Genomic DNA, 14,427 nt, shown 5'->3' with positions numbered 1-14,427 from the left:
TGGGGGATTCTAGGCAGGGGCTCTACCACTGAGCCAAGCCCCCAGCCCCTCACTGGGGGATTCTAGGCATATGCTCTACCCCCGAGCCACTTGCAATCTTAGTAAGTTGCCTAAGCAAGCTTAGAACTCATAATCCTTTGACTCGGCCTCCCAACAGCTGGGGTGACAAGTCTGGATAACATCTTTTGCTGTTTTATCAGTCTATGTGATCGGCCCATGGTTAGCTGCCTGATCATCAGCAGGAATTGGAGTGGGGCAGATCCAAGAGGCCCCGCCCTGTGGCCCCCACTCCCAGATCACATCACTCACGTGCTCCCTGGAAGGGCAGTTCTAGGCTCTGGGTGCCATAGAGGTTCCTGGAGGTGCAGATGACCCGGGGTGGGGCCTGGGCCTGCCCCCGTAGCGTAAGGATGCTGGTGAGTAGGAGACCGCTGCGTTCTGAGTACACGAACTCCCTCTCCGTCTCATTCACAGTCACGTTCCGGGAAGGCAATTCAAAGGCCACGGAGGGTTCCGGGTTCGATTTCACCACACACAGGCACTGCACTGTGTCTCTGGCCGCGGCACAGTGGGACTCCAGAAGGATTATGGGAGCAACTGCAAGATTAAAAACCAAGGCTGAGGGTGAGACCAGGCCTCCAGAACGCCTTGGTAGGGGCAAGTCCAGGGTGTCCAGAGGTGGGCGGGCTAGCTCTGTGTAGTCCTGGCCTAGAAACATGGACTCCCAGTCCCTCTGTAACCCTGCCCACTACAAGTTGTCTCTTCAGACTGAACACGATCCAGCAGCAACATGGGACTTCACAGCCCCTGGCAAAGTCCTTAGATTGTCCCGAAGCACTGAAATACACTAACCAGAGCTGGGTATGATAGTGCATGCCTGCCTTTAATTCCAATACTGGTGAGGCAGAGGCAGGTGGACCTCTGTGAGCTCGAGGCCAGCCTGGCCTACTTAGAGAGTTCCAGACCAGCCAGGGCTCCAGAGTGAGACCCTGTCTCAAACAAGCAAGTAACAACCAACATCCCCACACTGTACACACCATCAGGCCTCCTGTGCTCGATGACAGTCATGGGGAGATTTAAGAGAGAGATAGAGAGTCGAGTCTGAAATGGCAGGCACCTCAGAAGGACACTTGTTTCTCACTCTGCACACGATGGGGGGTCACAGCCCCCTCCCCCGCACACAAGTTCTCCTAATATACACCTTACATGGACCACCATAAAATCCAAGGACTCTTTCTTGGGAATCTGGACCCATATTAGCCCAGGTGTTTGAGATATTCCCTGTGAGATCCTCCTGCCTCTACCTTTGACCTTTAAGGCAACTCCAGCCTTGATATGGGGACAGAACAGCCATGTTCTCCCACCTCCACCATCTCTAACTTTGGCCATGGACTCTCATCGTGGTTGGGGGGGTGAAGTTTTCCAAAAGGGACCTCTGGGCTCTGGCCATTTGACCCCTCCAAGCTACAGCCTCCTTCGGCAGCTTTCCTCCCTCTCCCCTGGCCCTGATGATGCTCCCCAACGTGCTTCCTCACCTGGAGACTCCTTGAATCCCCATCCCCTTTCTCATTACCACCAGCAACCCTCTCCTCCCAAGGTTACATGGTTGGGCCTTGGCTTCCATAGCTCTGATTCCACATTTAGTCTAGGGTGTTTTTTTTCCTTTCGTTTTTTCAGAATAGAAGTTATACTAGAACATTGAGTAATGCTTTTTGCTTGTTTGTTTTCATTTTGTTTTGTTTTGAGACAGAGCCTTGTTATGTAACTCTGAATAGCCTGGAACTCGCTGTGGTTTTCCATCTCCCAAGTGCTGGGATTGCCAGGCTTGTGTCACCATGACCAGTTAAATGATGCAGTTAAATGAACTCTGTGAGTTCGAGGCCAGCCTGGTCTACAGAGTGAGTTCCAGGACAGGCTCCAAAGCTACAGAGAAACCCTGTCGAGGAAAACAAAACAAACAAAAAAGAACAAGAACGAATTCTAGAGGTCACCAATTGGCCACCAAGTCCCTGGACTCCTCCTGTCTCTGCTTCCAGTAGTAGGATTGCAGGAGCCTGCCTTGGCTTTCTTCTTCTTCTTCTTCTTCTTCTTCTTCTTCTTCTTCTTCTTCTTCTTCTTCTTCTTCCTCTTCTTTCATGATGCATGTGATTTGAACTTAGGTCCTCACGCTTGTACAAAAAGCATATAACACACCAAGCCATCTCCCCGGCCCCTAAAGTATGCTTTATAAAACTATGCTCATCCAGGGCCTGGAGAGATGACTCAGTTAAGAGCAATGGCTGCTCTTCTAGAGGTCCTGGGTTCAATTTCCAGCGCCCACACAACAGCTCATAACTGTCTGTAACTCAAGTTCCAGGCGATCCAATACCCTCACACATACATACATACATGTAGCAACCAATGCACATCAAATAAAAATAAAATAAATCATTAACAAAAGCCAAAGAATTAGAAAAAGAAAAAACTATGTTCATCTGTCATGAACTATCTGACACCTCTCTGCTGGTTCTAGACCAAGTGCTGGTACTGAGTGACTTCTGACCCAAATCTGTTCACACAGGCAAAAGACCTTCAGCTCACTGACTCCGCCCATTCCCAAACCTAGAGGAGTGGGCCAGTAACAACAATGGGCAGAAAGTCACAGGAGCAGGTGGATCTGCACCGGAGCCGGGTCCTTCCAGCTGGAGCCTCACTGCGCAAGTCTCTAAGCCTGCAATGCTACAACCAAGCCCGGTCCACACTCTGCTGGCTGTAGTGCTGATCAACAGCTCAGCCCAGAGGAAATGAGTGACACCGAACCTGAACTAAAGGAATGTTTCTGAAATGCTGGCGTTCGGACATCACAGCCAACACGCTGCTGACAAGTGCCCACTCCGAACGCCAGAGTGCCGGCACCCTAACAGTGTGTGTGTTCACTATCTTTTCGGCTCCTCAAAAGTTTCAGAATAATTGTATGAGCCTTAGGAGTGCGTGGCTTTGGCAACGCAATTCTGCCATCTACTGGTTGTGTGTGGCCAGGGAGCCTTCAAGATGGGAAAGTAAAGATGGAGGGGGAACTTAGGTGTCAGGGTTTGGGTTTTTAAGTCAGAATCCTGGGTACCCCAGTGTGATAGTGGTCAGCACTGTGGAATTACCTGGGCGGAGTCTCAGTGAAGGCCTGTGGACATGACTCGAAAGCGAACAACATCGGTTCAAGGGGTCATCCATGCCCTGACACACACTGAATGAACAGCAGAGAACTGAGCTTGGCGTTAAGTCATCGCTCTCTGCTTTTGACTGTGGATGTGTCGGGACCAGCTCCTTCAAGTTCCTGTTAACGTGATAGCCCCGCAATGACCGGCTGTAGCTTGGAAACACAAGCTAAACAAACATGTCTCCCCTAACTTGCTTTCAGGAGAGTATTGTATCAACACACACACACACACACACACACACACACACACACACACACAAACTAAGATATCCAGGCTGGCCTCAGGCTCCCTAGGTAGCCAAGGGTAACTTCTGATTCTTCTCCCTCCACCTCCTGACTGCTGGAATTGGGGATGGGATGCCAACCTACCTGGCTTATGCAGCACTGGGGATGCAACCCAGGGCTTCATACATGCTCACTAAGTGTGCTACCAACGGAGCTACATCCCCAGTCCCTGGAGAAGGAGAGGTGCTGTTAGCTCACAAGAGGCTATGGGACTCCAAAGGCAGGTAAACAAATGAGCAGGTATGAAGTTCTTAGCATCCCAGCCAAGTGCTCACATCTGTATAGATAAAGCATCTAGCAGAGGAAGCATGCAAAGCTTTGGCTGCAGTCCCAGGCTTGAGTCCCGAGGAAAAGCCAATGGGACAAGACAGTGATATCTAGGAATGCATGGGACACATTCCTTTCACCCTCAGTCATCTTAGCTATGAGGTGTTTTTGTTGTCTCTTTTTGCAGAAGGAGCTTTGGGCATGGGGGTATGGTTCAGTGGTAGAGCCCCTGCCTAGAATTCCCCAGTGGGGGGCTGGGGGCATTGCTCCACAAGCATAAGGCCCTGGGGTCCGTCCTCAGCACTGTTAAAGAGGTACAGTTTAGAGGTCAGTTCTATAAGTCAGGCAAAGCTGAGGAAGAAACCTGGGAACTGGAACAAGAACATGGCCTCTGTTGTTGGGAAATTCTTGGAAAGCAGGAGGAAGAGGTGTCAAACCTGGGATTTGGCTGCTACCTCCTGTAGTGCAGACAGGCATAGGGTTGGGCGGAGTGGGGGAAGCGGTCCTCAGTGAAATCAGGCCAGGTGCTAGTTGGCTGTGTAATAATTACTTTCACTCTCAAGACATTAGCTAATAAGGTTGTGGGGGAAAGGGAAAACTTCTGCATTGCTGGTGGGAATGCAAGCTGGTACAACCCCTTTGGATGTCAATGTGGTGATTTCTCAGAAAATTAGGAAACAACCTTCCTCAAGACCCAGTAATACCACTTTTGGGTATATATTCAAAGCATGCTCAATCGCGCCACAAGGACATGTGCTCAACTATGTTGATGGCAGCTTTGTTTGTCATAGCCAGAACCTGGAAACAACCTAAATGCCCCTCGATCAAAGAATGGATAAGAAAAATGTGGTACATTTACACAATGGAGTACTACACAGCAGAAAAAATAACAACAGCTTGAATTTTGCAGGAAAATGGATGGAGCTAGAAAACATTATTTTGAGTGAGGTAATCCAGACACAGAAAGACAATTATCACATGTACTCACTCATAGGTGGTTTTTAAACATAAAGCAAAGAAAGCCAGCCTACAAACCACAATCCCAGAGAATTTAGACAACAATGCGGACACTAAGAGAGACTTACATAGATCTAATCTACATGAGAACTAGAAAGTAGAAAAAGACAAGATCTCCTGAGTAAATTGGGAGCATGGGGACCTCGGGGGAGGATTGAAGGGGGGAGGGGAGAGAAAAATGTAGAGCTCAATAAATATCAATAAAAAAAAGAGAAAAAAAGGCATTGGCTTATACATGTGTCCTTAGCATTCCCCTGCCTGTGCTGTGTCTGCTAATAAGCTTGGCGGCTCCCTGTCCCCATCCCCCGCCACTCCAGCGCACATTGCAACAGCTCAGTTGGTGCATAAGCTCAGGGCAGTAGAGCCTAAGCAGTGCAGAGCAGAGCAAGGCTGCCTCGGTCTGATTCTCAAAATCTGCTCTTTCTTAGCTGCATGGCCTTGAGCAGTGTCCTAATCTCTCCGGGCCTCAGTTTCCTTCTCTGTAAGGTGGGCACTGATGTCACAAAGATGAAATGGGACCCTGCACAAAGCATCTCCAACAATGTCTGGTACCTAGCAATACTCTCCAATGGACAAATTCCAGAGTTACCATTTTAATTGTACAGATGGGCAGTGACCACAAGATACTGAACCTCACCCTTGGTCAAAAGCTCCTCCCCCTACTCCCAGAATGCAGTTAGCACGGATTCAGCTTCCCTGCCGTTCCCCATCCTTCTCAGGGAACAGGGTCAGGCAAAGCAGGCCCTGGTGGGATGCATCCCCACTGAGCCCCGTGGTGGAAGCCGTGGGGGAGGGGCACTCACACTCCACAGACAGGTTGAAGGCAGTGGCTGTCTGGCCGTACTGGTTCTCAGCCACACACCAGTACTCGCCGTCGTCCTCAGGCGTCACTGCAGGGAGTTCCAGCTGCAGCTGACTTTCATAGATGATTGTGGCCAGGATCTGCTTCTCTTTGAAGATGGTGAGAATGGGGTCCGGGTTGCTCTGTGTGGAGCACAGGATGGAGACCGTCTCCCCTTCTACGGCCACCACCGTCCCATTCACTGTGGGTTTCCAAGGTGCATCTGGGGGGAGACAAAATACCAGAACCCATGGGAACTCTTCTATTTGCTGGCCAGTTCCCACCACTAAATGTGACCCGTGACACCTCAGATCTACAGCATCCAGTCCTGGCTGTCCTATTTACATGATTTGCTGTTCTGTATGCAGAGAACCTGTCCCTTTTTAATTTTTTTAAAAAATGCTGTTTATTTATTCATTTGCTTTTGAGACAGGCTCTTGCCCTTGCTGGCCTTTTACCGCACTATATAGTCCAGGTTGGCCTTGAACTTAGGGCAATTTTCCTGTCTCCGCCTCCTGAATGTTGGAATTACATTTGTGACCTGGGAGTTTGTCATTGGATGCTAGCACTACCTACTCCTTCCCAGCAATGCAGACTTGTATCTTAACTCTGGGACTCACTTTTCCCATCTTGAAGATGAGCTAAGGAATTCCAGCTTCATAGAACAGGGGTGAACATCTAGCATGGGATGAGACCCTTACGAGTGCCAGGCACTGCCGAGCAAGGCCCTTGTGGGAAGGTGCTGTGTAAGGAAATCAGGCACATTTTCAGCCAGAGGACTTGGGCTTAAAAAACAAATGCTTATGGAGAAGGAATCAGAGGGCCATGTTTCTAAGGAGGATGGGGAAGGAAGGCTTGAGGGAGCTGAGCAGAAGGCGTAGGGGATGCCAGGGCAAACAGCATGTGTATGAAGCAGCCAGGAAGTGCTGAGTGAACATTGGCTGGCACTGTCTTTATTATCCCCAGCCCTGGGCACTGTGCCCCAATACATATTTGTGAATGAATGAACGAAGACATGAGCAAATGACCTGTGCTTGCTTCCCAATTGAGTGGCCCGCTCTAACGGTGTTCATCTCTTATCACAACCAGGTCCATGCCATGGGCTGATTGACACCTGGGGTCCCCTCAGTCTTCCCATTAAACTACAACCGGGGCCAGCCAGATGGCTCAGCCAGTAAGGAAGCTTGCAGTCAAGCCTGCTGGATGACCTGAGCTGAATCCCTGGGACCCATATGATAGAAGACCAGGACTGAACCTCCACACGACAGACATCCCGGCATGTACGAGCTACCCACCCCCATGCACACACAAATAAAAATTAAATACATGTTAAAAAACTTTAGCTGCAACTGTCCTTATTTTAAAATGCAAATAAGCCCCTGGTGTTTAAAGCTGGTCCCTCTGTGAGTGGCGCTTTCCCGATGTCTGTTCCCTGAAAGGGTGTATGGGCACCCCGGGTAGGGGGACTCACACATGACGCTCAGCTCCACCGTGCGGTTGTCCTGGCCATAGGCATTCTCTGCCAGGCAGGCGTAGATGCCGTCCTCCCCTGGTGTCACCTCCTCCAGATCCAGGTACAGGCTCTCGGCCACTGCCTCCCTCAACACCATCCCATCCCGCATCCAAGTCAACAGAGGCAACGGGTTGCTGTCAGCCCCACAGAGCAGGCTGACATGGGAGCCCTCAATGGCCTCCACAGACGAATTCATCTCCACAATCACGGGGGGGTCTGAGGCCCGGGATAAGGCAAAAGGTCAGGGTCAGATCCGGACCCCTCCACCAGCCCAGGTCCCACTTTACAGGCCCCTTCATCGGGTCCTGCACCTTGGGACCCACCAACCAGACCTAACTTCACCCCAGACCCTCATCCCTCCTAGCCTGCTCAAACAGCCTGGGTCCCGCCCCAAACCCTACCCTCCAGGTCTCACCCACCAGACAGGTCCCACCCCAATACACCGCCCACTAACAAGGCCCCGCCCTAGTCCACACCCACACAAGCCCCTCTCACATTCTCCCTACCCGGCCACTCCCCGTCCTGTCTCTTCCAGGCCCCGCCCCTGCCCCCACCCGCACCCAGGCTCACACTTGACATCCAGGCTGGCGTAGCCCTCGAACTGCAAGGTGGTATTGGGGAAGGCGGCCTGGCAGCCCAACCGGTGGCCGTTAGCCTCTCTAGTGGGCACGAAGTGTAGCAGCGACACCTGCACCCAGGTGCCTTCATCCTCACGCAGCCGACCCAGCACAGTGGGCTCCCCCAGCCCCTCATGGCCCAGCCAGCTCAGCTCCGGGCGCAGCTCCGGACAGTTGTCTGGCACCATGCAACTGACTTCCACTTCACTTCCGGCCACCACCTCCGGGGGCACCACGATATTGGGGGTGTCTGTGTATGAGGTAGAGAAAAAGGAGGGTTCTGGAAGCAATCTCAGGCTGAAATCATACCCGCCTTATCCGGCTCCACTCCTAGGACTTGATCCCCCCAGTGCCCCCACAGGTCTCTCTTCCCCTGGTGTTGGTCACCTTCCTGCCGACACCACGCCGGCCCTAAGCACTTCACAGAGCATATCAGGACCCTAGAATAAAGCTACAACAGTACTAAAAGGGCGCTATTGCTATGTTCACTTTGCCTATGAAGACGCTGAGGCCACAGCTCTGGCAGCATTAAATTGGGCTTCAGACTTTGTCCCCTGCTTTGGTGGCATCTGTGGGTTCTATTTTATTAGATTCCTCTCTGGATTCCTCTCTGTATGCATCCCCTACCTGAGCTGTTGGGTGGGGGAGGGGGAGCCGTTGGCAGGGTGCCGTGCGAATGTGTGAGGATATGATATTGTCCTGGCTGGTTTTGTGTCAACTTGAGTCATCTGGGAAGAGGAACCTCAGATGAGAAAATGGCTCTGTCGGATGGATGATGGGCCTGCAGGTAAGGCTGTGAAGCTTTCCCTGATCGACGATTGGTGCGGGAGGATTTCGCCACTGTGGGCTGTGGCGTCTTTGGGCAAGCAGGCCTGGAAGGTATGAGAAAAGCTGCCCAGTGTGAGACTGAGGAGCAAGCCAGTAAGCAGCAATCCTCGCAGCAATCCTCTGTGGTCTTGGCTTCAGGTCCTGCCTCCAGGAGGCCTGGAGTCCCTGCTCTGGCTTCCTGCAGTGGTGGACTTTGACCTGACATCAACTGTAATACCCTCCGCCCTCCCATGGTGCTTTTGGTCCCTGTGTTTATCACAGCAGTAGAAAGCACATTAAGACAGGTATATCACAGGAGCGGGGAGCTGGCCTGTTTTGTGGGCCTCTGTGCATGATTTGGGTGTGTGATAAACGGATACACTGGTGTGCTGTGTGTGTGGCGTGGTTCCTTTCTGTGTTAGGGCTACCCACAAAGACCAAATGCTGCTGGAAAATTTAACCTAAGAACTCTAATTAGGGAGGCCTCTCATGGATTGGGCAGTGGGAGACCCTGAAGCCAGGCAGGGGCCTCTATTTTAATCACCAAACCTGGCCACACCTGCCAGCAGATGGTTTTCCCTTTTCTTTTTCTCTTTTTCTCCTCCACAGTTTTGAGGCTTGACCTCATGCATGTAGTCAACACTGTACCACAGAGCTACATCCTTGATCTGTGTTGTCAGACTTCGGGGCAGGCACCACTATCCGCTGAATTATTTTGTGATCTCACCTGCCTCTCTCTGTCGTATTAGGAATAGAACCATGCAAAACCAGTACAAGAATTCAGCCATTAACCCGAAACCTCTGGTGTTGGTTTCTATGGCAAACAGTGTGCCTGACAGCGACGGTCCTGCATCTACCAGCCAGAGATTAGATCTGGTACTGCAAACAGCTCCCAGCCTTCAAACCATGCACCCCCCGCTGTGCCTGCTGTTCTTGGTTCCACTTCACACGAGGAAACCAAGGCCCAGAAAACTTAATCAAGGTACCCAAAGTCATCCAACCAAAGAGGCATCTACAGGCCTCACCCCTGACCCCAAGTCCCCTCTGTCTTTAGCTCTAGATGTCTCTAGAAGAATAAGAGCAATCTCAGAGGGCAGCCAGACTATTCAAGGCCCGATTTGTTTATGGCTGTCATCCATGTGACCCACGTGGGCACTGGGGTTTGCACCCACTTAAATCAATCTCTTTTGGGTCCTGCATTCAAAACTGACGGCACGGGGGCTGAGGACGCCCACCTGTTCCTCCCTTTCCCACCCAGCCTTGCTGTAGCCCCTCAGAGCCCACCCAGCGCTGGGGGACTAACTCACTGATGATGTCCAGAACGCTGTGCTCTGAGAAGGTGTACTGGTTGTAGCCGCCCAGGTCCCCACGGAAATAGTACTTGCCCCCCAGCTCGGGGCTGAGTGTGCTGAGAAGCAAGGTGCAGTTACGGAGACCCAGGTCTCCCAACAGACGGCTGCGGCCCTGGAAGCTCTCGTGGACCACTTGTGTGCGGGACTTGAAGACCACGGGTGGGTAGTTCTTAGGGTAGGGACTATTGAAGTACCAGACGCCGTGTACCACAGCCGGTCGGAGCTCATCGGGGAAGTCAAAGCGGCACGGGATGGAGACACATGTGCCCTCGAAGGCTGAGATGGACGAGGGCATCCAGGCACCCCAGTGGCCTCCTCGAGAAGCTATAGGTGGGGGGGGGGAGCACAGAAGCTGAGGGAGAGAGCCAACCCATTATCTCCAACAGTGCCCAACATGGGCCATTGGGCTAGGATGTGGGGGCTGGGACATGTCTCCCCAGCCATTACCTGAGATCATTATCCAAAACAGCGGCAGCGTGGTGAGGAATATCATGGTGTCCAGCAAGTGAGCAAGCTAGGGCTGAAGAAGAACAAGAGTGAGTTTTTGGCGTTGTTGTTTGTTTGTTTTTCCGAGACAGTTTCTCCTGGAACTTACTCTGTAGACCAGGCTGCCCTCTAACTCACAGAGAGTCATCTGCCTTTGCCTCCCAAATGCTGGGATTAAAGGTGTGGGCTACCTCTGCCACCACCACTCAGCTAAGAGTGAGTTTTAAAAGAGCCACAGAAGCCAGGCAGTAGTGGCACAGGCCTTTAATCACAGAACTCACTATCTCCGTGAGTTCAAGGCCAGCCCAATCTACAAAGCTACAAAGAAAACATATCCTGGAAAAAAAAAAAAAAAAGACAAGGGCACAAAATGGAGGGCCTGGGCCAAGGCTATCTGCTATTGACATTTATAAATACCAGACCTCACTGCCTCGTTCTACAATGATCCCCCACATTCTGCTAGTCAAAGTGGGGTGCCACAAGCTAAGCTCAGCTCCCAGACTTGAAAGTTAAGCAAGCTGCCTGAAGTTACCCAGCTCAAGCAGGGGCCCAGACACCTCATTCCTGCCTCCATCTCTCCCAGATGTCTCTAGAATAATAGGAACAACTGCTCTTCAGTGGGCAGCTGGATCATTTAGGGCTCCGTTTGTCTCATGTCTGCCGTTCTCATAGCTCAACTCTGGTCTCTTTGAGATAGGTACAATTACTGGTCACCTCCAAAGTCCAGAGGGGTACAAAACTTGCCCAACATCACACCACAGTTGGTCTGCAGACTTAGTGGCCAAGCTGTGCCATCTCTGGGTGGTAGTGGTAGGTTAACAATGATCTAAGCACCATCATCCTGCTTCTCCACCTCTCAGAGAGTTCTAGGCAAAGACAGAGCCAATACTCCTTCTGCGGTAAGAAGCGGGTTGTCAGGCTTTAGAAAACATTGGTATTTTAGCCCTTACCTCAGTCTCCCTGAGTTGAGAATATCTCCTGATTCCACTTGAAATAGCCAGTCAGCCTAGAACACTAATCAGACACAAGTTAGGGGGCGAGAGCCCTAGCGCCCATCCCCCCTGCTCTTCCGTGTGTACTATGGGTTGTGTCCTTGTTGTAAGAAGAACCTTGTGGTCTCTGGTACCCCTGGATACCCTGGATGCTCCCACACAGCCTCAAAGATACTGCGCCATAACAACACCCCCACCAAAGCTGGGGTGTGGGAGAACTGGGGGGGGGAGGAAGGGAGTGGTAGCTCTGGGCTTGGGAGAGCAGCGTGTGGTGAGTGGGGTGAAGGAGCAGATGAGGCCTGGGGGTGGCAGGCAGGGACCCGGTACCATCAATGACTCGGTTTCACAACATCAGCATTCCCAGCATGCCGTGTGAATTCCTGCCGCCCTCTCCCACCCGCAGCAGGCCCCGGGTGTCCCCACCCTCACCAGAGGCCAGTGGCCAATACAAAAGGGCCCTGTTCCTTTGGGGGTGTGAGTGCCCCATCCTAGGGACCTCCTGAGGGTAGGTGGGGCATGAGTGAGAACTTGGTCGTTCCTGTTTGAGCTCTACGAGGGGCCAGAAAGGGCCAGAGGTGATGGCCCCTTGGTTCCCCGCGCTGCTCTGTGGGTCGTTTGGGATTGGAGCCAGGATGTTGAAGTGGCTGCTTCCCCCCTCCCTCCCCCCCGACTCCCCGCACCCGGCCTTGACTGCCCTCTTCCCACTGATACAGACGTTTGGCCAGAAACATGCGAACGCTAGTAGGAAATGTGGCAGCCAGCAAGAACAGACTCACACAATGGCGATTCGCGCGGATTACAACCCCACCTGGCGACCCTGTTTCTACAGAGAAGCGTCTGTGCACCGGCAATGCAGAGACCACTTGACTGCCCTCGGTCTTCGACTTGCACGCCTGGGCAGTCATGGCTCTAACTGTCACGCTCACAAGTCACAAGGACCTGCACACACAATGAGGTGTGACTACAGAGCTCTCCACCTATGGGCACAGCACAGCTGTGGCTGGAAGGACCTGGAGGTACCCAGAGGTGAGAACCAACCAATGATTGTAAGCAGATGGGTGTCATGGGCGTGCACACAGTTCATTCTCTACTGGGGCAAACTGTGGTCTTGGGGTGTCTCAGCTAGGACGATGATTTGAAGTTTTCTAAAGAAGCTAGTATTTGTAAAACAAACAGATCCCACATCTGTAGTGTTAAATTTCCTGCAGAGAAGCCAGGCAAAGTGACAGCACACCTGTCAACTCAGAACACGGGAAAGGAGGCAGGAGGATCAGAAGTTCAAAACCAGCCTGGGCCCCTTTAGCAAGTTGGAGGTTAGTTAGCCTGGGCTACGCATGGCCCCATTTCAACAAGCAGAAACAAACCCAAGGAAGGGGTGGAGATAGGGAAAAAACAAACAAACAAACAAACCACACCTGCAAATCTCTTTAGAGAAGTATAATAAAAGAGTCAAGGAGCACTAATATAGAGGGCTCCACGGGGGAGGGGGACACGCACACTCACCCTCTCACCCCTACCGTGGCTTCAAGTGTCTGATGGCTCTGCGACCTTCCCTTCTCCCCCAGCCCAGACCACTCTCCCGTCACTCCCAATTTTGGGAACCCCAGAGGAGCTGGCACTGCGGAAGCCACCTCCATCATGAGGTGTGCCCATGATTGAGGTCCCCTTGTCTCTTCTTCCCAATGCCCCGTTGCTGTCTCCACCCTGTCTCCATTGAGATCCCAGTCCGTTCCAAAGCGGCACCCTGCCCCATTCCAAATGAGTGACCCTCCAGTTCACGGTGACACTCCTCAGCTTCTTGGCATACCTGGCCTTTCTCATGCCCTGGCTGCCAGTGCTCCCGACCCCCTGGGGGCAGTTTGCCCCTCCTTCACTTTAGCCATCTCTACCTCAGTACTCACTTGGATGGTCTGGCTTCTGCGCCCTCTGCTCCGCTGACCCAGCTCACACACAGTCCCTCGGCTTCCCAGGGTCTAGGCCCCCACTTGCCAGCCCCTCCTCTCCCCCCCGGGTGCCAGGGGCCGCCTGCCTCCAGGGCCCAGCTCCTCCCTGCCCTCGGGGGAGGGGGGTACAAAGGGGCCCTTGTCACCACAAAGCTGGGACCAGGCAGCCCGACGCCTGGGTCCTACTAGCTTCTTCCTAGAGAAAATGGGGGTCTGCCTGTCTTGCTCCTCCCCCTTCCTCCATGAGCATATACCCTAATTTTGAGCTTGGGGACGTAGGAGTGGCCTCATGTTTCTGAAAGTTCCTGGAAAGGTGGAACCTGTTGTCTTCGAGGAATTGGTAGCAACATTAAGTGTAATGTTGGTCCCAAGAGTCCAGTAGAGAGAAACTGGTCTCTAGGAGGAGGAGGCAGGATGCCCTCTCCCCGTTTGGCTCCAGAGTCACCTCCACCATGTTGAGTCCCCTCCATGGGGTGCTTCCCTTCCTGGTCTGTTTTCTCCTTTCTACTTCTTGTCTTTCTTCAATGACCTTAGCCTCTGTCCCCTGGTGAGATCACCACCTTCCTCTGGTGAGATCGCCACCTTTCCCTGGTGAGGACAAGGGCTGTCTGTGTCGTTCTGAGTCTCCACTGGCTCAAAAGGTGCTTGCATATGTTCTGCTAAGGCCCTGTGGCATTTGGGACTCAGGTTATTCTTGACCCTCCTTGCTGGAGAGCTGTCCCCGCCTCATCCTTCCTGACCCCAGCCCTGCTCCCCCAGACTTAACGCTAGAGGCAGTGGCTCCCCCTCTTTAAAGTCACATTTATTGATTTGCTTATTTTTGATTTGTTGTGTGTTTTGTTTGTCTGTACATCACTTGGCTGTGTGGTGCTCACGGAAGTCCCACAAGGCACCAGGTCCCCTGGATCTGGAGTTCCAGATGGTTGTGAACTACCATGTGGGTGCTGGAACCTGAACCCAGGTCCTCTGGAAGAGCAGCAAGTGCTCTTACCTGCTGAGCCACCTCTCCAGCCCAGCTCCTACTTTATGTATTTATGTATTTATTTAGTGTATGTGTGTGGATTTGTAAATGTACTTCAGCTGGATGTGGAGGACAATCTGTAGGAGTTGGTTC

General features: G+C 52.3%; 2 protein-coding genes across 4 annotated transcripts in view; one reads left to right on the top strand and one right to left on the bottom strand.

The window, feature by feature from the left end:
- Mag (myelin associated glycoprotein) overlaps positions 1-13,346 on the bottom strand; it is a 15,657-nt gene extending 2,311 nt beyond the window's left edge. For 2 of the 3 annotated variants that reach the window (XM_005361211.2, XM_005361212.2), the window contains exons 1-8: positions 13,272-13,346; positions 11,329-11,392; positions 10,340-10,412; positions 9,848-10,216; positions 7,687-7,983; positions 7,075-7,332; positions 5,566-5,826; positions 310-597 (exon numbers count right to left, since the gene is read on the bottom strand). In XM_005361211.2, coding sequence (XP_005361268.1) covers positions 310-597; positions 5,566-5,826; positions 7,075-7,332; positions 7,687-7,983; positions 9,848-10,216; positions 10,340-10,385 — 1,519 coding nt within the window. In that variant the 5' untranslated portion in view covers positions 10,386-10,412; positions 11,329-11,392; positions 13,272-13,346. Of the gene's footprint in view, positions 1-309; positions 598-5,565; positions 5,827-7,074; positions 7,333-7,686; positions 7,984-9,847; positions 10,217-10,339; positions 10,413-11,328; positions 11,393-13,177; positions 13,197-13,271 lie in introns of those variants that run through there. The other variant, XM_026786272.1, reaches the window with a different exon arrangement.
- Positions 1-14,427, top strand: part of LOC113457658 (zinc finger protein 420-like) — a 1,205,902-nt gene that overhangs the window by 883,346 nt on the left and 308,129 nt on the right. The window lies entirely within an intron of this gene.

This window comes from Microtus ochrogaster, linkage group LG4 (assembly GCF_000317375.1).
Source record: "Microtus ochrogaster isolate Prairie Vole_2 linkage group LG4, MicOch1.0, whole genome shotgun sequence".
Taxonomy (NCBI): Eukaryota; Metazoa; Chordata; class Mammalia; order Rodentia; family Cricetidae; genus Microtus; species Microtus ochrogaster.
This window is presented reverse-complemented; position numbering and strand designations above follow the sequence as displayed.